General features: G+C 41.5%; 2 protein-coding genes and 1 long non-coding RNA gene across 6 annotated transcripts in view; 1 reads left to right on the forward strand and 2 right to left on the reverse strand.

Annotated features, from left to right (window-relative positions):
- The window catches only part of LOC115145043 (phospholipid-transporting ATPase IF-like), a 65,975-nt gene extending 45,137 nt beyond the window's left edge, over positions 1-20,838 (reverse strand). Inside the window, exon 1 of one of the 3 annotated variants that reach the window (XM_029686269.2) lies at positions 20,579-20,836. In XM_029686269.2, coding sequence (XP_029542129.2) covers positions 20,579-20,608 — 30 coding nt within the window. In that variant the 5' untranslated portion in view covers positions 20,609-20,836. Of the gene's footprint in view, positions 1-20,578 lie in introns of all 3 variants that reach the window. The other 2 variants (XM_029686270.2, XM_029686271.2) reach the window with 2 other exon arrangements.
- Positions 1-27,134, forward strand: part of LOC115145047 (uncharacterized) — a 63,005-nt gene that overhangs the window by 12,350 nt on the left and 23,521 nt on the right. For both annotated transcript variants that reach the window (XR_010459430.1, XR_010459429.1), the window contains exon 2: positions 19,638-19,802. This is a non-coding gene — a long non-coding RNA (uncharacterized LOC115145047). The remainder of the gene's footprint in view (positions 1-19,637; positions 19,803-27,134) is intronic.
- On the reverse strand, positions 22,217-25,234 carry LOC135561300 (uncharacterized). The gene is made up of 3 exons (XM_065002739.1): positions 25,171-25,234; positions 23,206-23,456; positions 22,217-23,011 (listed from the first exon to the last, which is right to left on the reverse strand). Exons 1-3 carry the CDS (start codon positions 25,232-25,234, stop codon positions 22,217-22,219), a joined length of 1,110 nt encoding a protein of 369 aa, XP_064858811.1.

Consider the following 27,134-nt stretch of genomic DNA (forward strand, 5'->3'; position numbering starts at 1 on the left):
ATATTTTCACCAGGCAGGCATGTTGACAGAGTTTCTGGAAATTCTTGTGTAACTAGTATCAGTGTCAATATGGCTGTCTGGGCCAGGGAATGAGTGACTTTTGTCACCTGGTCTGTTGTGCCAAATAAGTGTCAAGTTATTTCATGCTCTAACAAAGCCTACAACTCCCATGATATCTTGAGGGAAACCCCAGAGCCTAGCTACATAGAGGGGATAATGAATGAGGAGCTGCAATAAATCAAACAGGGTAAATCCATTTGAATTCAATCACTTTTTGATAACACCCCTTTCGATTTGAATGAAACGTACCATACATATTTGCCAATTTTACATCTAAGGTTTTTGGGTTGTGCCCGCCATCGGTTGAGACACAACATGCTCTTGAATACAGGGTGGGTGTCATGTTTTGACTAATAAATGTACTAAAATTGAAACAAAATACAAAAATCGAATTTCAAAAATGGTAACAAAAAGATGGAGGTCTACACGGAGAATGTTGACGAATGGGAATACCTGTTGTTTTTCAAATATACTGTCAATCCTCCATAGGAAACCTATTGAAATCATATAAATAGTAGAATAGGCATGACCATATAAATTTGACATTCAATGTGGGTGGACCGGCAGCCATCTTTGTTGTAGTAATTAAAGGTGAACATTTAATTTATAAATGTTTTATACGTTTCATTTTTTTTATACCCCAGATAAACATACACACAAGAACATCAATTTACAGATGCAGATGCATGCTCACACCCCCATCCCTAGTGCCTGCAATATATTTTACCACATGGCCTTCAATTGTAGTAATTTGTTTTTCTTTGGTTGCCCATGTCAATATGTGCATAATAAATCCTTAGATTTTTCCATTGTGTAAAAATGGCAGATTTCCACATTCTTACCCATCATATGAAAAGCATTTTCTGACTTAAATAACACTCCCTTAAGGATGCTTGTGATATGTATCTTAAGTCGCATGTATTTGTATATGTATTTTATATCTACATTTGTCAATCCAAAATTGCTTTTTAATTGTGTAATGGAAATACATTTATTTCCTGTTACCAAGTAATTTACAGTTTCTGTCTTTAGTTTTCCATATGGACCAATTTAGCTGTGAATTCTGAAAAGATATCCAAGGATTGTTCCATATGGTTGTGTTTTAAGGGAGTGATATTGATTCTTGTATAATAGATTTAATTTTCTTGCATATTGTTAGCATTTAACTATGAAGTTGTTAATGTTCTTAGCTTTATCCTTTGAAAATAGACAGAAATATTCTGGGGATGAGCATGCATTCTTCAATATGTACCCATTTTTCCTCTTTAGTGCATTTAAATATATGTCCCATGTAAAAGCCTTGGGTAGCAAGTTGATACAATTCCAAGTCTGGAAGGTTAAAACCACCCTCAAGACTATGTAGATTTGAAACTTTATTTTTTATTCTATGAATTTTATATGCCCATACAATCTGTTATGACCGATCATACTTTTTTTAAAGAATGTCTTCACTGGTATTTTTGTGCTCCATTTTTTGCTTAGCTTCCTGTCTTTAAGTTTGGTGTGGGTTTTTTCTTTTGTTTGCCTGTTCTTGGGAAAAGTTTGTGCACGCTCATGGTGTCTTAAGTCCCACTTGTTGCTCGTCAACGTTCAGTGGACACCCCCCATGAGTGTCTTTCAGAACCCCTCCTAAAACCCCACCGGTTTCGTTTTGGTTGTTGTCAGTGACTTTGTTAGTTCCCCCTTTCTTTCTTACTGGGGAACGTTTCACCACTAAGGATTGCTGTAGATTGTGATTTTTCCCCTATTGCCAGTAGTCACCCCCCATATATATATTTTTGTATATTTTTTTGTGAAGGGGGGGCAGGTAGCCTAGTGGTTAGAGTGTTGGGCCAGTAACCAAAGGTTGGTTAAATTGAATCCCTGAGCTGACAAGGTAAAAATCTGTTGTTCTGCCCCTGAACAAGGCAGTTAACCCACCTTTCCTAGACCGTCATTGTAAATAAGAATTTGTTCTTAAATGACTTGCCTAGTTAAATAAAAGGTTAAACAATTTTTTTTTTTAATGATTTTAGAGTATTCCAAAAATATTTTTAGCAAAGGGAGCATATTGGTCAGGTATAAATCAGGAGATCTGCAAATAAATTTTAGTTTATATTCATGTTTACCAATACTGATACCTGTTACGTTTGGGTCCTGTCTAATTCTTTCTGCAACCGGTTCAATGGCCAGTGCAAACAGGAAGGGGGAGAGGGCACACCCCTGTCTTGTGCCCCTTTCTAAAGCGAAAGCCGTTCCTCAGGCAGAATTTCATCAGAATACATTATTTGTGTATGTTTTTGCTTTAGGACATTTATAATCATTTGTATAAAATGTATTATTTCCACTGTAAAGTTGAAAGCTTTCAAAGTTTTGAATAAAACAAAAGGTAATTCAAGACGGTCAAAAGAAAATGTGGCATCGGACATTGATCTATATCCAGTTTCTTTGCATATTGTATTAAACTGAAACATGTTCTTGTATTTGTTTGTAAGTGTCTAGTTTTAATAAACCCTGTTTGATATGTATCAAGTCTGGAAAGACTTTAGCCATTTTATTGCTTAAGCTTTTTTATTATTTTGTCACAATGTATTAAAATGTTGGTCTATAATCAGCAGGGGACTGGTTTTAATATAACTGAAATAAACTGCTTGATGTTGTTATGTGTAAATAGGGGCACAACGTTGTTCCAAAATCTGGAATAGAATTCTAAATCGGAAAGCCATCCATTCCGGGTGCTTTTCTCCGTGTGAATGTTTTAACAGTATATAATATATTTTTTTTTTTTTTTGGGGGGGTGATCTTGGTTTTTAGTGATTCTTTGTCTACTGATAATTGCTAAAGGGTTGTTGAGTCTAAGAAGGCTATAGGATCTGTCCTGTTTAATTCTGATTTACATAATTTTTTTCATAAAGCTTTCACAATTGTTATTAATTGCATTGGTTCTAATACCCGCATTTGTATCTTTTAAAATTACATTTACATTTACATTTAAGTCATTTAGCAGACGCTCTTATCCAGAGCGACTTACAAATTGGTGCGTTCACCTTAAGACATCCAGTGGAACAGCCACTTTACAATAGTGCATCTAAATCTTTTAAAGGGGGGTGAGAAGGATTACTTTTATCCTATCCTAGGTATTCCTGAAAGAGGTGGGGTTTCAGGTGTCTCCGGAAGGTGGTGATTGACTCCGCTGTCCTGGCGTCGTGAGGGAGTTTGTTCCACCATTGGGGGGCCAGAGCAGCGAACAGTTTTGACTGGGCTGCGCGGGAACTGTACTTCCTCAGTGGTAGGGAGGCGAGCAGGCCAGAGGTGGATGAACGCAGTGCCCTTGTTTGGGTGTAGGGCCTGATCAGAGCCTGGAGGTACTGAGGTGCCGTTCCCTCACAGCTCCGTAGGCAAGCACCATGGTCTTGTAGCGGATGCGAGCTTCAACTGGAAGCCAGTGGAGAGAGCGGAGGAGCGGGGTGACGTGAGAGAACTTGGGAAGGTTGAACACCAGACGGGCTGCGGCGTTCTGGATGAGTTGTAGGGGTTTAATGGCACAGGCAGGGAGCCCAGCCAACAGCGAGTTGCAGTAATCCAGACGGGAGATGACAAGTGCCTGGATTAGGACCTGCGCTGCTTCCTGTGTGAGGCAGGGTCGTACTCTGCGGATGTTGTAGAGCATGAACCTACAAGAACGGGCCACCGCCTTGATGTTAGTTGAGAACGACAGGGTGTTGTCCAGGATCACGCCAAGGTTCTTAGCGCTCTGGGAGGAGGACACAGTGGAGTTGTCAACCGTGATGGCGAGATCATGGAATGGGCAGTCCTTCCCCGGGAGGAAGAGCAGCTCCGTCTTGCCGAGGTTCAGCTTGAGGTGGTGATCCGTCATCCACACTGATATGTCTGCCAGACATGCAGAGATGCGATTCGCCACCTGGTCAATTATTATTAATTATTATTTATTATTATTATTATTATTAAATTATAACTGGCTTAGTGTGTATTTGTTTTGTGAAAGCGGCAAGATATTCACCAGGGGTCAGCTTTTCTCGGTTCTGTACCTTCTCCAAATTCTGTCACTCAGGGTATTTTCTACTGCTGTAATTAAGAATAATACCGTAATAAAGCATGCATTTTTAATCCAAAAAATTGTTACATACACTTTAGGAAGAAAAAAAATGTAGTTAATTCTTGAATAGCTTTTCTTACTTTGAGAAAAAAATAATAGTATTTTGTAGTTGGGAATAGTAATCCAGGTGTCCTTTAAATTATTTGTAGAGATGACATTTTTCAGCCTCTTTGCACACTCTCTAAATGTGCCTATTTTAATACTAAGTCTGTCAATCTTATTGAGGGTATGATTTAGGTCAACTGCTAAAATAATAGTTCCTGTCTGGATTTGATATAATTTACTGTATATTAAGTGCATTTGGAAAGTATGCAGACCTCTTGACTTTTCCACATTTTGTTCATTACAGCCTCATTCTATAATGGATTATATTGTTTTCCCACCCCTGCCTCAATCTACACACAATACCCCATAATGTTTGCAAATGTATAAGGAAAATAACGAAAATATCACATTTACATAAGTACTCAAACCCTTTACTCAGTACTTTGTTAATGCACCTTTGGCAGCGATTACAGGCTTGTGTTTTATTGGGTATGATACAAGCTTAACACACCTGTATTTGGAGAGTTTCTCCCCTTCTTCTCTGCAGATCCTCCCAGGCTCTGTCAGGTTGGATGGGGAGCATTGCTGCACAGCTATTTTCAGGTCTCGCCAGAGATGTTAGATCGGGTTCAAGTCCGGGCTCTGGCTAGGCCATTCAAGGACATTGAGACATGTCCTGAAGCTACTCCTGCATTGTCTTGGCTGTGCGCTTAGGGTTTTTGTCCTGTTGGAAGGTGAACCTTCGCCCCAGTCTGAGGTCCTGAGCGCTCTGGAGCAGGTTTTCATCAAGGTTCTGTCTGTACTTTGCTTCATTCATCTTTCCTTTGACCCAGACTAGCATCCCAGTCACAGCAGCTGAAAAACATCCCCATAGCACGATGCACCAACATGCTTCACCGTAGGAATGATGCCAAGTTTCCTCCCATACGTGACGCTTGGCATTCAGGCCATAGAGTTCAATCTTGGTTTCATCAGACCAGAAAATCTTGTTTCTCATGGTCTGAGAGTCCTTTAAGTGCCTTTTGGCAAACTCCAAGCGAGCTTTCATCTGCCTTCTGAGGAACGGCTTTCGTCTGGCCACTACCAAAATGTCCTGATTGGTGGAGTGCTGCAGAGATTGTTATCCTTCTGGAAGGTTCTACCATCTCCACAGAGGAACTCTGGAGCTCTGTCAGAGTGACCATAGGGTCCCTGGGCAAGGCCCTTCTCCCCCAATTGCTCAGTTTGGCCGGGCAGCCAGCTCTAGGAAGAGTCTTAGTGGTTCCAAACTTATTCCTTTTAAGAATGATGGAGGCGACTGTGTTCTTGGGGACCTTCAATGCTGCAGAAATGTTTTGGTACCCTTCCCGGATCTGTGCCTCGACACAATCCTGTCTCGGCACTCTACGGACAATTCCTTCAACCTCATAGCTTGGCTTTTGCTCTGACTTGCACTGTCAACTGTGGGACCTTATATAGACAGGTTTGCGCCTTTCCAAATTATGTCCAATCAATTGAATTTACCACAAGTGGACTCCGAATCAAGATGTAGAAACATCAAGGATGATTAATGGAAACATCAATTGAGTCTCATAGCAAAGGGTATGAATACTTATGTAAATAAGGTATTTCTGTGAATTTTTTAGATATATATATATAATCTAAAAACCTGTTTTCACAGAGTCATTATGGGGTATTGTGTGTAGATTAAGGATTTGAAATTGTATTTAATCCATTTTAGAATAAGGCTGTAATGTAACAACATGTGGAAAAAGGGAAGGGGTCTGAATACATTCCGAATGCACTGTATAAAAGTATGTGGACACCCCTTAAAATGAGTGGATTTGGCTATTTCAGACACACCTGTTGCTTAAATTCAAGCACACAGTCATGCAATTTCCATTGACAAACGGCAGTAGAATGGCTTTACAAAAGAGCTCAGTGTCTTCGTCATAAGATGCCACTTTTCCAACAAGTCAGTTCGTTACATGTATGCCTGTTGCTATAGTTGCTCCGGTCAACTGTAAGTGCTGTTATTGTGAAGTGGAAACGTAGAGGAGCAACAATGGCTCTGCCGCGAAGTAGTATGCCACACAAGCGTCTGCCCTCGGTTGCAACACTAACTTCCGAATTCCAACTCGTCGTGTTTGGAGGACAAAGAATGCTGAGTTGCATCCAAAGAACACCATACCTACTGTGAAGCATGGGGGTGGAAACATCATGCTTTGGGGCTGTTTTTCTGCAAATGGACCGGGACGACTGATCCGTGTAAAAGAAAGAATGAATGGGGCAATATATCGTGAGATTTTGAGTGAAAACCTCCTTCCATCAGCAAGGGCATTGAAGATGAAACGTGGCTGGGTCTTTCAGCATGACAATGATCCCAAACACACCGCCCGGGCAACGAAAGAGTGGCATCGTAAGAAGCATTTCAAGGTCTGGAGTGGCCTAGCCAGTCTCCAGATCTCAACACCATAGAAAATCTTTGGAGGGAGTTGAATGTCCGTGTTGCCCAGCAACAGCCCCAAAACATCACTGCTCTAGAGGAGATCTGCATGGAGGAATGGGCCAAAATACTAGCAACAGTGTGTGAAAACCTTGTGAAGACTTACAGAAAACGTTTGACCTCTGTCATTGCCAACAAAGGGTATATAACAAAGTATTGAGATAAACTTTTGTTATTGACCAAATACTTTTTTCCCACCATAATTTGCAAATAAATTCATTAAAAATCCTACAATGTGATTTTCTGGATTTTTTTTTCTCATTTTGTCTGTCATAGTTGAAGTGTACCTATGATGAAAATTACAAGCCTCTCTCATCTTTTTAAGTGGGAGAACTTGCACAATTGGTGGCTGACTAAATACTTTTTTGCCCCACTGTATATGATAAACAGAGAGTAGCAGTAGCGTAAAAGAGGGGTTGGCGGGTAGCGGAACACAATGCAGATAGCCTGGATAGCCAATGTGCGGGGGCACTGGTTGTTCTGACCAACTGAGGCAGCATGTACATGAATGTATAGTTAAAGTGACTATGCATATATGATAAACAGAGAGTAGCAGCAGTGTAAAAGAGGGGTTGGGGGTGGGCACACAATGCAAATAGTCCGGGTAACCATTTGATTACCTGTTCAGGAGTCTTATGGCTTGGGGGTAAAAACTGTTGATAAGCCTTTTCATCCTAGACTTGGCCCTCCGGTACCGCTTGCCATGCGGTAGTAGAGAGAACAGTTTATGACTGGGGTGGCTGGGGTCTTTGACAATTTTTAGGGCCTTCTTCTGACACTGCCTGGAATAGAAGTCCTCGATGGCAGGTAGCTTAGCCCCAGTGATGTACTGGGTCGTACGCACTACCCTCTGTAGTGCCTTGCAGTCGGAGGCCGAGCAATTGCCGTACCAGGCAGGGATGTAACCAGTCAGAATGCTCTCGATGTTGCAACTGTAGAACCTTTTGAGGATCTGAGGACCCATGCCAAATCTTTTTAGTTTCCTGAGGGGGAATAGGCTTTGTCGTGCCCTCTTCACAACTGTCTTGGTGTGTTTGAACCATTCTAGTTTGTTGGTGATGTGGACACCAAGGAACTTGAAGCTCTCAACCTGCTCCACTACAGCCCCGTTGATGAGAATGGGGGCGTGCTCGGTCCTCCTTTTCCTGTAGTCCACAATAATCTCCTTAGTCTTGGTTACGTTGATATTCTGGTTATTCTGGCACCACCCGGCCAGGTCTCTGACCTCCTCCCTTTAGGCTGTCTCGTCGTTGTCGGTGATCAGGCCTACCACTGTTGTGTCGTCTGCAAACGTAATGATGGTGTTGGAGTCATGCTTGGCCATGCAGTCGTGGGTGAACAGGGAGTACAGAGGGGACTGAGCACGCACCCCTGAGGGGCTCCAGTGTTGAGGATCAACGTGGCAGATGTGTTGCTAAAATAATAATACGTGAATATTGCACAATCCAGGTGTGCAAAGTTATAGACTTACAGCTGTAATCGATGCCATGAGGTGTGTCTAACATGTATTGACGCAGACAGCTGAATACTTATGTAATGACTATATTTTAGTTATTTAATTGTGATCTAAAAATCCATTTTAATGCCACTTTGTAATAAAATGTGAAGAAATAACTGGAAGTTGCATACTACGTCACATCTGTGCAGATATGTGCAACACGTTATTGCTCTCTCTCGCTCTGTTGGGGGTGCATGATGTGCGAGGGGCACTCAAGATGGCGGCATGAGAGGGTGTAACATTTCTAGCTGAGGAACAATTAGGGTTCTCTCAGTTTATAGTTTTTCACAAAAAATGATATCTAACCATACAATGTAGCTAATTTGAATAATTTTGTAATTAATCAAACCATTGAAGTATTTTTTTACGATTTCCAATGAACAAGCTAGCTATCGAAAAGTTTTGGCGTGTGTAGTTAAGTTAGCCTGCTATCGTCTTCATAGCTAGTAGCATGGAATCAGGACATGACCAAACTGTTGCTGAGATAATGGATGTTGAAACTTCCCAGGAGAAAAGAGGCATTGTTGAAACTCACTCATATGCTTGCAGTGTAATAAAGGGGGATGAATGTGATTCATACCCAAATACCCCAACCAAGGAGCAACTTCCAAAGAAGCTGAGAAGTGAACCATCAATGAGCCAGCTACAGGACAACACCGTCCGCATCCTCACGGCTAAAATCAAAGAGAGTGCAGATGACATCATGAATTTGGTGAAAAAGAACACTATCAGTATCGTTAACCTGAAGAAATCGATTGATTTCAATGCTGAGTAAGTAACAACTCTGAAGCAGCAGAACGCAACATTGAAAATTCAGGTTGCAAAGCAGGAGAAGAAACTCACTGAAATGGAGTCATAGGTAAACAAGAATGACTGGTATGGTCGGAGATGGAATATTCAAATTTATGGAATAGCAGAAAAATCTGACGAGAACATCAAAGCAAGAGTGAAGGACATTTGCAGGGCAATGGTCCCGGAGGAAAAGCGAAATGTTGTTGCAGGTTCTCTGGATGTAGTGCACCGCCTGGGTAGGCTGAGAGATGGGGAAAACAACCAGCCACCACGACCAGTGATCATGAGATTCATCTCCAGAACAGCAAGGGATTTGACATGGAAAAGTGCAAAGAAAAATGACTATTTAAAGAACAACCTGAGGTTCAAGGAGCATCTGACAGCATTTGACAAAGAAGCACTGAATCGTCTGTGGCCGATGATTGAGAGAGCAAGGAAGGAAGGGAAAAGTGCATACTTTGCAGGAGCCAAGGCTTTTGTTAATGGAAGGGAAATTCCCGCTGATGACTAGCTTGTTGACTGCTGGATTTATCAAGTGAGTTGTGCAGGACTGAGTTTTATTTGCATCTGATAAAACTTGATATTTCTTGAGGAAAGAGCATTGTTTATGTAAGCGAAACTATATATTTTCTTTATGGGCAGGGGAATGATGTTTGGTACTAATCGGTCAGCAGGTGTCGCTATTTTAAAAGGCAACTTTAAGGGTCATATATTGAGTCATGAAGCAGATAATACAGGGAGATGGATTATACTATTGGTAGATGTCAACCACATTCAATTCATTGTTGTAAAAACTTATGCTTCCAATAACAAGTCAAGTAACTGCATTTTATTTATAGACATTGAGAGGAAAATAAAGTAAAATTATGTCTGTCTAAATTTCCACTGGGGTGGAGATTTTAATACAGTATTACGTGATAATTTAGATAGATGGCCTCCTAAGGATAGCAGTTCTGTTTGTGAGATAAGGAATATATGTCTAAGGTTAGGTGTTCTAGATATTTGGAGACATAAGAACCCAGATAAGATTATGTTTACATGGAGTACCAAAGATGTATCTATACAATCTCGTATTGATTTCTGGCTGATATCTGAAGATATGGCCGACAAGGTTGATACGGTCTCGATTGAACCATCCATTTTAACAGACCACAAAGGGATCTCAATAAAGATAAATATGCATGGTTTGTCAACAAAAAAAGTTAGTAAAGGTTACTGGAAAATGAGCAAGACTTTACTAGAGAATGAAGTATTTAAGAAGGAAGTAGCAGGAATTATTGATAAATACTGGAATTGTGCCTCTGTTATGAATACATTTGGAAGTTACTGGGAGCTAATGAACTTTTATATAAGGCTTTTGGCTATTTCAATGGGGAAAGAAATTGCTCCTGCCAAGAAAGAGAAAGAATATGACATCATAAAAGGGAATAATGGATTATACTAAAAAACTGAACTAACTAATCAGGAATTACTGGAGCTATCATCATTGCAAATGCAGTTAGACTGTATCTACGAGGAAAAGGCCTGGGGAGCGTTTGTAAGATCAAGACAAAAATGGATGGAAGAGGGAGAGAAAAATACAAAATATTTCTTTAATTTAGAAAAAAAGGGCAGGTGAAAAGACATCCATATGTAAATTAATGATTAATAATACTCCCAATGAAAATCCAAAAGAAATCTCTCAGCATGTTGCCCAGTTTCATCAGAATCTGTATACATCAAACCAGTCAACTTCTAATGTGGATATTTTATTAGACAATGTAGCAAACATTGCTAAGAAGATAGATAATGATTTCAGGGATATCTGATTTTGAGATAAAAGACTGTATTAAAAGCCTTAAGGACAATATGTCCCCTTCGAAATGATGGTTTCTAAGCGAGTTTTATAAAGCATTCAATGATAAATTGATTCCTTCCATTCTTGCTATGTTTCAAGAATCAATAGAAAAATGGGAGTTACCGGCTTCCTTAAAGCAAGGTGTAATTACTTTGATTCCCAAACCTAATAAGGATACTCTTTATATAGACAACTGGAGACCCATTAGCCGGTTGAATAATGATGGGAAATTATTTGCCCTTGTATTTGCTAAGAGGTTGAAACAAGGCTTGCATCATACAATTGATGAAGAACAATCAGGTTTTATGCATGGTCGACAAATTAGTAATAACATCAGGTTGATCTTAGATATGATTGACTATAATGACCTCATCCTTGATGATAGTTTTCTTATGTTTGTTGATTTTTATAAAGCATTTGACACTGTAGAACATGAGTTTATGTTCAAAGCAATACTTTTTTGCATTTGGTGACTTATTTTGAAAGCAGTCCAAACTTTATATAGTGGTTGTACTAGCTCTGTAAATGAGCTCATAGGACATCCCAAAGATTTGATATTGGCCGTGGAATTAGGCAGGGCTGCCCAATCATTTTATTGGTTACCCAAATTATGGCTCTTCATATCAAGAAAGGGAATTTGCAAGGTGTTTCAGCACTTGGCAATGAATTTAAACGATGTCAACTGACTGATGATACCACCATATTCTTAAAAAACAGGAATGGGGTTTCTAAAGCAGTTTCTTTTATTGAAGACTTCTCCTTAGTTTCGGGTTTGAAAATTTATATCAATAAGTCAGTCTTATTTCCACTCAAGGATTGTGTTTTACAGGAAGTATATGGTATCCCAATTTAAGATAAGGTTACTTAGCTTGGAATTGTTATATGCAAGGATGAAAAACAAAGGAGTGAATTAAACTTTAACCCCACTATTGAGGAAACAAAGAAGAAATTGAACCCCTGGCGCTGAGAGATATTTCGTTATACGATCGGGTTTTATTGTCCAAGGCTGAAGGGTTATCCAGATCAGTTTATGTCTCATTATCACTTGAATTATCCCCTAAAATTGTAAAGGACTTAGATAAGATTCTTAATCATTTTATTTGGAGGAACTAGCCTCAATATCTAAGGAAAGATATTCTCACTAATACCAAAGAACAAGGAGGTCTTGAGGTTTTAGATTTCAATACTCTAAATAATACTTTAAAAATAAATTGGATTCTGAAGTATGTTAAGAACCAGCACAATATTTGGAATGTCTTCCCTAAGTATTTATTTGACTCTTTATTTATGGATTGATTTATTTATTTGAATTTTTTGCTTTGGTGTAATTTTGATAAAATCCAAGTAAAGTTGGCCAAATTCCATAAGCAGGCAATTTTAGCTTGGATGTTAGCGGCTTTCGACTCGGTCAATCACCACATCCTCATCGGCAGACTCGACAGCCTTGGTTTCTCAAATGATTGCCTCGCCTGGTTCACCAACTACTTCTCTGATAGAGTTCAGTGTGTCAAATCGGAGGGTCTGCTGTCCGGACCTCTGGCAGTCTCTATGGGGGTGCCACAGGGTTCAATTATTGGACCGACTCTCTTCTCTGTATACATCAATGAGGTCGCTCTTGCTGCTGGTGAGTCTCTGATCCACCTCTACGCAGACGACACCATTCTGTATACTTCCGGCCCTTCTTTGGACACTGTGTTAACAACCCTCCAGGCAAGCTTCAATGCCATACAACTCTCCTTCCGTGGCCTCCAATTGCTCTTAAATACAAGTAAAACTAAATGCATGCTCTTCAACCGATCGCTACCTGCACCTACCTGCCTGTCCAACATCACTACTCTGGAATACGTGGACAACTACAAATACTTAGGTGTCTGGTTAGACTGTAAACTCTCCTTCCAGACCCATATCAAACATCTCCAATCCAAAGTTACATCTAGAATTGGCTTCCTATTTCACAACAAAGCATCCTTCACTCATGCTGCCAAACATACCCTTGTAAAACTGACCATCCTACCAATCCTCGACTTTGGCGATGTCATTTACAAAATAGCCTCCAATACCCTACTCAACAAATTGGATGCAGTCTATCACAGTGCAATCCGTTTTGTCACCAAAGCCCCATATACTACCCACCATTGCGACCTGTACGCTCTCGTTGGCTGGCCCTCGCTTCATACTCGTCGCCAAACCCACTGGATCCATGTCATCTACAAGACCCTGCTAGGTAAAGTCCCCCCTTATCTCAGCTCGCTGGTCACCATAGCATCTCCCACCTGTAGCACACGCTCCAGCAGGTATATCTCTCTAGTCACCCCCAAAACCAATTATTTCTTTGGCCACCTCTCCTTCCAGTTCTCTGCTGCCAATGACTGGAACGAACTACAAAAATCTCTGAAACTGGAAACACTCATCTCCCTCACTAGCTTTAAGCACCAACTGTCAGAGCAGCTCACAGATTACTGCACCTGTACATAGCCCACCTATAATTTAGCCCAAACAACTACCTCTTTCCCAACTATATTTTATTTATTTATTTATTTTGCTCCTTTGCACCCCATTATTTTTATTTCTACTTTGCACATTCTTCCATTGCAAAACTACCATTCCAGTGTTTTACTTGCTATATTGTATTTACTTTGCCACCATGGCCTTTTTTGCCTTTACCTCCCTTCTCACCTCATTTGCTCACATTGTATATAGACTTGTTTATACTGTATTATTGACTGTATGTTTGTTTTACTCCATGTGTAACTCTGTGTCGTTGTATCTGTCGAACTGCTTTGCTTTATCTTGGCCAGGTCGCAATTGTAAATGAGAACTTGTTCTCAACTTGCCTACCTGGTTAAATAAAGGTAAAATAAATAAATAAAATAAAAATAAACACAATTTTCTACTCACAGATCATTAATATGGGACAACAAAGATATACGATTTAAAAATAATTATCTTTTTTTCATAACTGGTTTGAGAATTGTAATTAAAAATGTTACATACGATAAATTCTGTGAAACATGTTTTGGAAAGATTCAAGATGAATATTGACGATAAATGTGATTTCTGTGGAATGGAGAAAGAGACCATTTTCCATTTGTTTTTTGCCTGTATTTATAGTATAATTTTTTGGGACTGACATACAGAATTTTGTTACAAAAAAAATAGGACCGGTTATACTATTTAATGGTTTTGATATAATGCTTTATTTCAGAAATGTTTACATAAAAATGTAGTATATTTAATTCAACTGCTAATAATACTAGGTAAATTTCAAATTCACAAAGCAAATGGTCTATAAATGAATTTAAAAATGAATTTATAAATGAATATAAAGAATATTGCATTACTTTAACTAAAATGAAAAACAAAAAGGCAATTAAAACTTGTATTATTAATGAATATGATTTGTTTGTTTAGGATTCCTGGCAATGTAAATAGTTTGTATGTATGCTTGTTTGCATGTGACTATTCCTCTTTTGTTTGTTGATATTTGTTTTAAAAAAGTATTATTTTTTAAATGGTGCATGTGTGCCTCTTGCTAGCTGTCACTCAAATAGCAAGGAGCTGAAGCTCAATAGTTGAACATGAATTGGTGGGGGGCTGACCCACGTGGGGGACATTTTTTTAAAAAGTGGTGCTGTACAGCTTCCAGAAAATCGCTAATTGAGGTAAAACAGTAATTCTGCTAATAGATTATGCATCTATAAACTACACATTGACACATCCAGCCCAAAGCGGGAGATGTAAAAAATAAAAATTTAAAAAACACTTAGTCGTCGCCAAAGTTCCATATCATGTATTTAATAACTACCAGCTAGCTATCTTTAAGTGGAATTGACAGCATTTTAATTACTTTGAAGATATTTAACAATCATAATATCAGTCAAAAATATCAAATTCCCAGTTTAGGCTACAAACTTTGAGAGTTTTTTTTTTTAAAGGTAATATTTGACAAAATTCCATGATGTACAGTAAGGCATTATCTGCAGAATAAATGGATGCAGTTCAATGTATGATTAATATAATTCACCAATACATTTCTTGGTAGTCCAGAAAAATTGCTATCAGGTTGTAAATTACAGCTGGCCCGGTACATTGTTTGCTGCCTTCACCCATTCGGGATGCACCGTTTCAATTACTCAATATTTTTTACAAAAACAGACAAATGTAACTAAGGCTGGGAATGTCAATACAATCAAACTAGCAAGGGCAAAGATCATAAGTCAGTCATAACGTGGCTAATAGGCTAGCATATATATTTATGTATACAAGCTAAAAACACGGAGCCTAACTTTAGCCAGCTAGCTATCTGCTGGGAGGATGTCATGTCATTGGAGGAGTGTGTGACTGACCCAACTTTTTCCCCTCATATCGTTTTTTAAGGGCTACTGCTAGAGATGCAGGTGGTATTTGGTTAGCTAGCAAGAAATGTGAATCGCTGAACTTGAATGACTGTTATCCAGTTAGCACATCTCTTGCACTCGTAAATTCACTGGCTATCTACTCTTTCTGAGCACTCTCGTCTGATTGTGCATGAGCGCAGAATAACTGATGAATTTACGAACACACGCGGAACATTACCGGTGTCAGTAAACTTCAGCAAAACAGTTATACCAAATGTTGTTGCCTGCAGCACAGTTAGTCACTAAAGCTCTACTAGGGCGAATAAAATGGTCAGTGAGGTTCTCTCTCATTTGAGTCTGGAAGTAGCTAGCAATTTAGCCAGTTAGCTTGGTCCTTGAATTCTGTTTTAGGAACACTTGGCGCAACCATACTCCTCACCAGAGCGTCCAGTGTCAATAGTGCAGTGCACGCTCTGAATTTACGAATGCAGGGAACACTAACACATAGGAGGCAATTTACAAATGGATCCTTAGTTGTCAATCAAATGTACTTGTCATCGATTAGCAGGCAAGTTCCCATTCAATCGTCAAAACGTGGGTTGGGACAAGCATGCATTGGCAGGCAAGCTGCAGAAGGACGAGCAGGCTACTATTCCCCATAGTTTATAAGTGTAATTTTGACAGCCAACTAGCTGAAAAAGTTTGAGAGGGTTTATCTAATGTTCCCTTGTTAGATTTTAGCTCATCTCGCTCTGGCTAGCATTACTTGTTGGTGTGCATAACTGAGGGAGAGAGAGCCTACATTCTCAAGGTTGTTTGATCAATAGGACTGTAAAGTTCACAATGTAACATATTTGAAGAAATCCATTCAGATGTATTTTGTGCGAGCGAGCGGTGTGGTCAGGGTCACAAGCAGCTTATCGGCAAGAGTTGGCAAGATGAGAGGAAAAGTTCAGCTAACAAGGGCAACTACAAGGAGCTTGCAGATGTAATTGCACATTATGATGCATATGGAAGCCCCTACAGTCTTCTCTAGGTTGTCGAAATCAATTCAGAAAGGTTTGATCACTTCCATTAAAAGTGAGATTACAAAGAGGTTGACGCAGCGCATTCTTTTGCTCAAGTAGGCTTACCACTTTCCTCCGGTATTTATTTAGCAAAGGTGATAACACAATCACTCCTGACAGACACACTCAAACTCTTTACATAAATGTTGCAGCAGCCTAGGCTACACCTAAACATTAGAGATCTGACATGCTGTATGGGATGAAATCAAGATGATTTCAGTCAACTCTAGGCTACTAATAATAACAGCTGCATACAGCCTATGCGCCATGTCCATCTGGCAAGGGTAAACAAATTGGTAACGTTTATGTATTTATAGTCCATTTGTTTGTCAGGAGGAAATGTGAATGTGATTTTGTTTTGTTTATATTTAAACATGGGCTGACTAGGCTGCCTTTTCAATCCAAAATTATTAACTGGAATTAATCAATCAACATAGTGATGACAAACTGAATTAATTTTTAATTAGACCTACAGTTGCATAGGCCTGTATGACGCAAACATGCATAAAGCAAATTCAGCCCTGTGAGTTCTATTGTCCATCCGTTGTGGTCTGTGTGGAATAACCCCCGTTAGTCTAGTATAAAACAGAGGTGGGACCAAGTCATTGTTTTACAAGTCACAAGTAAGTTTCAAGTCTTAGCACTCAAGTCAAGACAGACAAGTCCGAGTCAAGTCCTAAACTTTGAGTTTCGAGTCCTAAACAAGTCATAATGTGCTCTTCACCAAATGTAATACCATTTCATATTTTGAACAAGAGTAATAGTTAGCATATTACATTTACGCAAATCATGAATGCTTAAAAAAAATATCTATATACTTATTACTTTCCAAATAAATGTCATATTTCCATGGAAACACATGGGTAGCCATGAGAAAGAGACACACACACACAGTGATCGACTATCGAGGATCGCAATCGGGCGATGTAGGCTTGTACACAATCGCCCAACCTTACACACACTCTCTCTCTCTCTGTGGTTACAGTAGGCTAACGTATGTCAATGGTTTAAGGAACAGCAGTAATATCAGGCAGGATTTAGGCTACCAACTGCCTAGCCAGTTGTAGCTCAATCTTGGGTGCAATGATCACGTTCCCGCACCGACTGACTGTGTGGAAGCTCACTGATTTAATGTTACATTAGCCTCCATGATACACTAGTAAAGTAATAAAATATATAGCTGTCGGCTATATTAGCCACGACTTCGTTTTTTGTGCAGCTTCAAATGTCGAACAAAGTTGTAAATTGTTGCGCCTCCGTCTGTAATTTTCTTGCAACTTTTTTTGCAATCTGTTTTTTGTTGATACAGCGCCGTCTTTATATCCGAAAATAATAATTTTGGGTATCATCTTTCCAAGGGCTCCATCTGAATTCACCCGCCGACGTTCCTCTGCACACTGCCACGCACAACTTTTTCTCAGCTGGCACAATTTGATTGGCTGCAGTCCGATTCAAACTGTAATCCGTTAAATGAAGAGTTGATGCGCTGCACACTTTTTAATATTTGGGCTTGGGGAGGGTATCAAGTCATAAGTCTCAAGTCCAAGTCAAGTCACGAGTCATTGGTGTTAAAGTCATATAAAGCATATAAAACCTTTTTAGAACTGATTAATCATTGTCATACCCTATAGGGTCCGGCGTTTTCCTAGTTAGGTTACAAGATAAGGAAAAACTCCGGGCCCCAGGGGGGAAAAACAATTGTCCCATCACTCTGGTACCTATGGTGCCACCAGTCTGCTCGCAGTTGTCAGTTATCGTCAGGTACAGCGCATTCGGGAAGTATTCAGACCCCTTGACTTTTACCACATTTTGTTAAATTACAGCCTTATTCTAAAATGGATTAAATTAATTGTTTTCCTCATCAACAGACACACAATACCTCATGATGACAAATTGAAAACAGGTTTTTAATGCTCAGACCCTTTGCTATGAGACTTGAAATTGAGTTCAGGTGAATGCTGTTTCCATTGATCATACTTGAGATGTTTCTACAACTTGATTGGAGTCCACCTGTGGTAAATTCAATTAATTGGACATGATTTGGAAAGGTACACACCTGTCTATATAAAAGGTCCCACAGTTGACAGTGCATGTCTGAGCAAAATCCAAGCCATGAGGTTGAAGGAATTGTATGTAGTGCTCAGAGACAGGATTGTGTCGAGGTACAGATCTGGGGAAGCTTACCAAAACATTTCTGCAGCTTTGAAGGTCCCCAAGAACACAGTGGCCTCCATTATTCTTAAATGGAAGACAATTAGAAGACAATTAGAATCACTAAGACTCTTCCTAAAGCTGAGGATTCAGGAGAGATGGGCCTTGGTCAGGGATGTGACCAAGAACCTGATGGTCACTGACAGATCTCCAGAGTTCCTCTGTAGAGATGGGTGAACCTTCTAGAAGGACAACCATCTCTGCAGTACTCCACCAATCTGGCCTTCTCTGTAAAATGGCCAGATGGAAGCCACTCAAAAGGCATATGACAGCCCGCTTGGAGTTTGCCAAAAGGCACCCAAAGACTCTCAGACCATGAGAAACAAGATTCTCTGGTCTGATGAAAATAAGATTGAACTCTTTGGCCTGAATGCCAAGCGTCACGTCTGGAAGAAACCTGGCACCATCCCTACGGCGAAGCGTGGTGGTGGTGGTGCCAGCATCATACTGTGGAGATGTTTATCAGCGGCAGAGACTGGGAGTCTGGTCAGGCTCAAGGGAATGATGAACGGAGCAAAGTAGAGATCCTTGATCCAGAGCCCTCATGACCTCAGACTGGGGCCAAGGTTCACCTTCCAACAGGACAACGACCCTAAGCACACAGCCAAGACAACGCAGGAATGGCTTCGGGGCAAGTATTAGTGTCTTTTGAGAGGCCCAGCCAGAGCACGGACTTGAACCCTATCGAACATCTCTGGAGAGACCTGAAAAAAGCTGTGCAGCAACGCTTTTTGCTGTGCAGCAAGGGAAAAGGGTCTAAATACTTTCAGAATTCACTGTAGGTGGATGATCAGGGCTTTACTCAGGAAGGTTTCTTGGGCTACTTTGTGTCAAGTGGGTAGCGATGTGCAGCCTGTTAAACTCAGACATCATAGTCTAACTTCATGGAGAAAGTTGTTGCCCAAACCTATCATGGTGCTTCTGTAATGGAATGTGGCTGCTATTTGTATTTACAGCTAAATCCCCTCCTGTTCCCTGATTTTTAAGAGGTGATTACCCTTCCAAGCCACTACCATTGTCATTTCGCTCCTCACATGTATTCTCTCATCCACTGGCACATTGACTGTTTCCTCTCCAAGCACTGAGTAGGCCTGTCAATTCCTATTACTATATGTAGAGTCAATCACATTACACAAATGATTTAACTCCTTGCTTGGACTAACTCATTATTAGCCCTGGTCTAAATGTGTGTTATTGTTGTCTTCCCAGACAAATCCGGTCCTGCCCTCAGTGGAAGAGTTGATCTCTTCTCCAACACAATCTATGATGAGCCTGTCCTGCACTGAAGCCTACAGTATATACACACCTCAACTAAAGTCAAGCCTCTGAACACCTCAACTCATCCTATCACTGCTGTAATCCCGTCCCAACACTGTAAGTAGCCCTCTCATTCCCAATAATAGTGTAATATAAATGTGTTATTCTTTAGGTAACAAAAGTGAAACACGCTTTGTCGTCTGTGGTCCGCACCTAATACGTGGGTCTCCCATCCTCAATTTGTTCATATCCAACTAGCGTCTAATTGTCCAAATAAACGGCTGCGTTCACACTGTATTGCAATATAATTTTCACAAATGCCTTTGTCATTCCCAAACATTCTATGACTTTATGAATGACCATATAAGTGTTTGCGTGTCAAATGTACAAAACGTGTCATTCGTCCTGGGCTGGGGGTGTATTATGAACATATTTAATAACAGTTCCACTTTAAGATGAATACACTAATTGTAAGTAACGTTAACTCTCGATAACGTCTGCTAAATTACTCAAAAGTAGCTCATTATAGTTAGCTAGTTTAGTATAACGTTAACTGGCCAAAAGCTTAGCTCATCGTGCATAACAGAACAGCCAACTTGCTATATACATTCTAACGCAACTCAAATGTATAAGTGAGCCCTGGTTGGATTAATGCAGTAGCTAACAACTAGCCCTACTCATCTTTGGTAAATAAACAAGCCAGCTAGCTCAGCGGCGAACTTACACAGGCAGCCAGTTGATCGGATTCTTAACTCTTCAAAGCAACTAGGTAGCTAAATCATATTGTTTCATGTGCATCAACGTCTTTCTCAATAGCAAAGTCGACTTGCTAGCGCATATTTCTAGCTAGTTAACGAGTATTTCTAGCTAGTTAACGAGGATACTTTACTTACCAGCTGTTGCCGTATCCACCGTAGTAGCATCCTTGCCAAATGTCATCCAAAGTAGCCAGCAAGGTGGCTAGCTAGCTATTCCCGTAAACCCTTCCCAAACCATAAATATTTCCTTTTACAGACAGATATTGTGTTCGTTACACAAAACATCCAGGCTGTGTGATGTGATCAAACATGATCTCAAACATGATCTCTAACATTACGTGGAAGTAATTATGTCCCTATTAATGTGACGGCTGCAAAGTCTGTCTCGTCCATAGAGAATGATAGAGGCCTCTAGTGGCCAAAAGTCCGGTGTGGCATGTGCAGCGCCATTAATTAAGAGCTTCCACCATTTTTTTTTTTTTTTTATGTAGTCAACTGGGTGGGACTCCTTCATCAGGTGTGATCAGCCAGTTGTGAAGAACATTTAGTACTTCAAAATGTGACCCACCACCTAGATTGGATCCTATATAGCAGCATTTGAAATTGTGTTTTTTACATTGGATAAAAGTAGACACAGAACTAGAAAATTGTATATTAATGAGAAAGTAATTCTGCTTGGAAAGTTGCTAAAAGTTTGAGAAAATGGCCTGGTAATGTTTTGGTACACCTACTGGCGAGCTCTTTGTCTACACCATTCAGCATCGTTCACACCCTCTTAAGCCTTAGCCCCACTAGTCTCTTTAAGGATTCACAGTAGTAAACAACCAAAGATTTCAAGACTAAGTGGTGATGGTAGTAAAAATACACTATCTAATCCAGACCTATATTCTAATCTGACTTTGGTGCAGGCTATGTTCTTCACATTAGTCTCTGCTAAGCACACACTATATCAAATAGAATCAAGGTTTACTTGTCACATGCACAGGATACAGAAAATGTAAACGGCATAGTTCAATTCTTACTTTCATAGTGGAGTCTTTTGTTTAGACATGTAGCTAGCTAGCCAAACAATGAACCATAATCCCAACTCTAACGCTGGGTTGAAAACAACTGGGAACTCAGAAAAAATACCTCCGACTGGGGGGTAAATGTACTTGAATGGTCATCCAACTCAGTATTCCAACTCGGGGAAACGTTCTAGAGCTCTGACTTTCTGATCTGAAGATCAATGACATCATGATTCGACGTTGCATTTTTCCAAATTCCCAGTTTTCAACGCTGCAATACTACCATGCATGAATCTGCAAGTAGCTAAACAACTAGGTTAAATTTTAGCTAGCAACACAAATGGCTTTATGAGACTACACAGATCATACACATAATGTTAGCTTGCGAACCAGCTAGTCATTTGCGTTGCTAGCTATCTAATGTTGAACATAGTTGTTTAGCTTTAACTACCTGCATGGTAGTATTGCAGCGTTGGAAACAACTTGCTTTAACTTGCAATGAAAATGACTTTCTGACTAAATTAGAAACGTATATCTGAAAATGAAAATGCAACTTTTTCAGTTCCTCATATCTTAAAAAAAAAAGCAGTGGTAGAAAAGATTATCCACACATACTGAGCAGCTCATTACATTTACATTTAAGTCATTTAGCAGACGCTCTTATCCAGAGCGACTTACAAATTGGTGCATTCACCTTATGACCTCCAGTGGAACAGTAGTGCATCTAAATCTTTTCAGGGGAGGGGGTGAGAGGGATTACTTTATCCTATCCTAGGTATTCCTTAAAGAGGTGGGGTTTCAGGTGTCTCCGGAAGGTGGTGATTGACTCCGCTGTCCTGGCGTCGTGAGGGAGTTTGTTCCACCATTGGGGGGCCAGAGCAGCGAACAGTTTTGACTGGGCTGAGCGGGAACTGTACTTCCTCAGTGGTAGGGAGGCGAGCAGGCCAGAGGTGGATGAACGCAGTGCCCTTGTTTGGGTGTAGGGCCTGATCAGAGCCTGGAGGTACTGAGGTGCCGTTCCCCTCACAGCTCCGTAGGCAAGCACCATGGTCTTGTAGCGGATGCGAGCTTCAACTGGAAGCCAGTGGAGGGAGCGGAGGAGCGGGGTGACGTGAGAGAACTTGGGAAGGTTGAACACCAGACGGGCTGCGGCGTTCTGGATGAGTTGTAGGGGTTTAATGGCACAGGCAGGGAGCCCAGCCAACAGCGAGTTGCAGTAATCCAGACGGGAGATGACAAGTGCCTGGATTAGGACCTGCGCCGCTTCCTGTGTGAGGCAGGGTCGTACTCTGCGGATGTTGTAGAGCATGAACCTACAGGAACGGGCCACCGCCTTGATGTTAGTTGAGAACGACAGGGTGTTGTCCAGGATCACGCCAAGGTTCTTAGCGCTCTGGGAGGAGGACACAATGGAGTTGTCAACCGTGATGGCGAGATCATGGAACGGGCAGTCCTTCCCCGGGAGGAAGAGCAGTTCCGTCTTGCCGAGGTTCAGCTTGAGGTGGTGATCCGTCATCCACACGGATATGTCTGCCAGACATGCAGAGATGCGATTCGCCACCTGGTCATCAGAAGGGGGAAAGGAGAAGATTAATTGTGTGTCGTCTGCATAGCAATGATAGGAGAGACCATGTGAGGTTATGACAGAGCCAAGTGACTTGGTGTATAGCGAGAATAGGAGAGGGCCTAGAACAGAGCCCTGGGGGACACCAGTGGTGAGAGCACGTGGTGTGGAGACGGTTCTCGCCACGCCACCTGGTAGGAGCGACCTGTCAGGTAGGACGCAATCCAAGCGTGGGCCGCGCCGGAGATGCCCAACTCGGAGAGGGTGGAGAGGAGGATCTGATGGTTCACAGTATCGAAGGCAGCCGATAGGTCTAGAAGGATGAGAGCAGAGGAGAGAGAGTTAGCTTTAGCAGTGCGGAGCGCCTCCGTGATACAGAGAAGAGCAGTCTCAGTTGAATGACTAGTCTTGAAACCTGACTGATTTGGATCAAGAAGGTCATTCTGAGAGAGATAGCGGGAGAGCTGGCCAAGGACGGCACGTTCAAGAGTTTTGGAGAGAAAAGAAAGAAGGGATACTGGTCTGTAGTTGTTGACATCGGAGGGATCGAGTGTAGGTTTTTTCAGAAGGGGTGCAACTCTCGCTCTCTTGAAGACGGAAGGGACGTAGCCAGCGGTCAGGGATGAGTTGATGAGCGAGGTGAGGTAAGGGAGGAGGTCTCCGGAAATGGTCTGGAGAAGAGAGGAGGGGATAGGGTCAAAGGTTGTTGGGCGGCCGGCCGTCACAAGACGCGAGATTTCATCTGGAGAGAGAGGGAGAAAGAGGTCAGAGCACAGGGTAGGGCAGTGTGAGCAGAACCAGCGGTGTCGTTTGACTTCGCAAACGAGGATCGGATGTCGTCGACCTTCTTTTCAAAATGGTTGACGAAGTCATCTGCAGAGAGGGAGGAGGGGGGGGGGGGGAGGAGGATTCAGGAGGGAGGAGAAGGTTGCAAAGAGCTTCCTAGGGTTAGAGGCAGATGCTTGGAATTTAGAGTGGTAGAAAGTGGCTTTAGCAGCAGAGAGAAAGAGGAAAATGTAGAGAGGAGGGAGTGAAAGGATGTCAGGTCCGCAGGGAGGCGAGTTTTCCTCCATTTCCGCTCGGCTGCCCGGAGCTCCTGTTCTGTGAGCTCGCAATGAGTCGCCGAGCCACGGAGCGGGAGGGAGGACCGAGCCGGCCTGGAGGATAGGGGACATAGAGAGTCAAAGGATGCAGAAAGGGAGGAGAGGAGGGTTGAGGAGGCAGAATCAGGAGATAGGTTGGAGAAGGTTTGAGCAGAGGGAAGAGATGATAGGATGGAAGAGGAGAGAGTAGCGGGGGAGAGAGAGCGAAGGTTGGGACGGCGCGATACCATCCGAGTAGGGGCAGTGTGGGAAGTGTTGGATGAGAGCGAGAGGGAAAAGGATACAAGGTAGTGGTCGGAGACTTGGAGGGGAGTTGCAACGAGGTTAGTGGAAGAACAGCATCTAGTAAAGATGAGGTCGAGCGTATTTCCTGCCTTGTGAGTAGTTAAAGACAGATACAAGGCAGACTAACCCGAACTCCTATATTGGCATGTCCAGCCCATCCATTTGTTAATCAAATCATGGCTAGCGGTAAGGGTCCTGTGTTTTTCCCTGGCTAAATCAACTAGCCTTGTACCTTAACAATTGTATTTGTATTGTAATGACCTGACTAGATCATAAATGAACAATTGTCCAGACAGAGGCTTGAGTTTGCGAATTGACGGTTTATTGAACCAACTTTACACAGGCTACTGTTTGGGCCGTAGCACACGCCAAATAGATGACAGATAACCCACAAGCCAATCGTGACCTTCTCTTGTGAAGCCCAGACGTAAGAGAGAGAGAACAAAGGCTGAACCTGGTCTTAACTTCCAATGCCCAACCCCCCTCCACGCCACTCCGCCAACCACCAGGATGCCCGGCATCAGAACATTCCAGGCATTCCCGTGATTGGCAGATAGCAGGTTGATTGACATGTCGGACCCCGCGAACACCGGGTACTGGTCAGTACAACACAACCACCTCCTAGCCTAGCACATAACACACAGCTGTCTGTGCGGGTCGCTACAGTATTAACGGGGGGGGGGATTCAAATGCCTCTCCTGTGAAGTAGTGATGTGCAACATACACCTAGCTTCTTGAAACAGGTCACACATGCTGTCAGACGCTAACACGGCACAGATGCAAAGATGAGTCCTCTGTCTATCTCTATGGTCTTGCGTCTCCTGTCCCGCATCCTTTGTGGACCCCAGGAAGAGTAGCTGCTGCATGTGTGGAATGCCCTTTAGGTCTTTGCGTGTCAAAATTATATGGCAACGCTTATGACCAATCATGAGCTGAATGACTGCACGTCACAATACTTTCTTTTTTTTTTACATCGTTTTTTACATCGTTTTTACACATTGATTACACTAGCACTCATATTTCATGTCAGTGATGCAATGATGCTGGTAAAGTTGTTGCACAACTGCCATTGCCGCACAAGGGAGATACACACTTCCTAGCAACATGACCTCATCTGTTGCATTAGTGATAGTTATGCACCACGTTCACATGCTAGTCAGAACTAGGAAACTCAGAAATGTACGACTTGCTAACTGTTTGTAGTTGTACATGTGCCGAGTTGAACGACTTAGCAAATTGAACGTTTCCTAGTTACCGACTAGCATGTGAATGCAAATGCCGCGTTAAAAACAACGGATCTCGGAAATCTGACTTCAAACGACATTTTGTTCAATAGAAAAAATAGTTTAGAACTTTCTGACCTTAAGATCAATGATGTCATGATTTGACCTCGTTTATTTCCAGAGTTCCCAGTTGTCTTGAAAGCACGATAACTATCTAGCCAGGGGTCATCTAAAGAACCCCTAATTTTATAAGACAGTTTTGTATTTGATTGAAGATTGTCAGACCTGGTCTGGTCAAGCCATGCTTATAAGTTTATCTTGCGGCAACATGTCTAGGTAGCTGGGAAGCTTATTGCTAAGAATATAAAATTATTGCAGCTTCTGGTCATTGTTTTCAGGCTGGTTGCATTGACGCTAGCTAGGTTACTAGCTAGCTACCCCAGAAATGGCTAAAACATCTGAATCAAAGCTATTTGTGAGTGACTTTGTTATTCTGAAAACTGAATTCAACATAATAGGTAGACTGCTTACATCCAGTTAACAAGCTGTTATCACTGTTGACAAAATGCTTGATTTATTCTGTATTTTGACCGGCCCGGTTCCACAAGGGGGCTTAGCCCTCTCATTCACTTGTGCCCCACAGTATTAGTTTTGTCACTATATAAAATTTAAAAAGTAATGCTTGAGTGAAAGGTTGCCACAAAATGTGTATCTCCACTGCTCTGTCAGCACAATGGACAGAGCGTGCTACGGTATGTGTAAGGGGGCTAGGGAAAGCAACCCATAGAGGAAAGTAATATATTGCAATATACAGTGCCTTCGGAAAGTATTCAGACCCTTGACGTTTTCCACATTTTGTTATGTTACAGCCTTATTCTAAAATGGCTTAATTAAAAACATATCTTTAGTGAAAAGTTTTTGGGACATTTTTGCAAATGCATTAAAATATAACTTATTTATATAGGTGTTGACCCTTTGCTATTAGACTTGAAATTGAGTCCAGGTGCATTCTGTTTCCATTGATCATCCTTGAGATGTTTCTATAACTTGATTGGAGTCCATCTGTGGCAAATTTAATTGATTGGACATGCTTTGGAAAGGCACACATAGGTAATATAAGGTCCCGCAGTTGACAGTGCATGTCAGATCAAAAACCAAGCTACGAGGTTGACGGAATTGTCCGTAAGAGCTCAGACATTATTGTGTCGAGGCACAGATCTGGGGAAGGGTACCAAAAAATGTTGGCGGCATTGAAGGTCCCAAGGAATACAGTGGCCTCAGTCATTCATAAATGGAAGAAGTTTGGAACCAACATAGATGGACCATCCTAGAGATGGCCGCCTGGCCAAACTGAACAATTGGTGAAGGGCCTTGGTCAGGGAGGTGACCAAGAACCCAATGGTCAATCTGACAGAGCTCCAGAGTTCCTCTGTGGAGATGGTTGTCCTTCTGGAAGGTTCACCCATCTTTGCAGCATTCCACCAATCAGGCCTTCATGGTGGAATGGCC

The sequence above is a fragment of the Oncorhynchus nerka genome, linkage group LG17 (genome assembly GCF_034236695.1).
Source record: "Oncorhynchus nerka isolate Pitt River linkage group LG17, Oner_Uvic_2.0, whole genome shotgun sequence".
Lineage (NCBI taxonomy): Eukaryota > Metazoa > Chordata > Actinopteri > Salmoniformes > Salmonidae > Oncorhynchus > Oncorhynchus nerka.

Bases quoted from the DNA above. Each gene is read 5' to 3' on its own strand.
- LOC135561300 (XM_065002739.1), bottom strand. From the start codon at position 25,234: ATGCGGGACAGGAGACGCAAGACCATAGAGATAGACAGAGGACTCATC. The intron at 23,457-25,170 runs GTTAGCGTCTGA...ATCTCTCTCAGA, and splicing joins CATCTTTGCATCTGTGCCGT to ATGACCTTCTTGATCCAAAT. The intron at 23,012-23,205 runs GTGGCGTGGCGA...TCTGATGACCAG, and splicing joins TGACAGGTCGCTCCTACCAG to GTGGCGAATCGCATCTCTGC.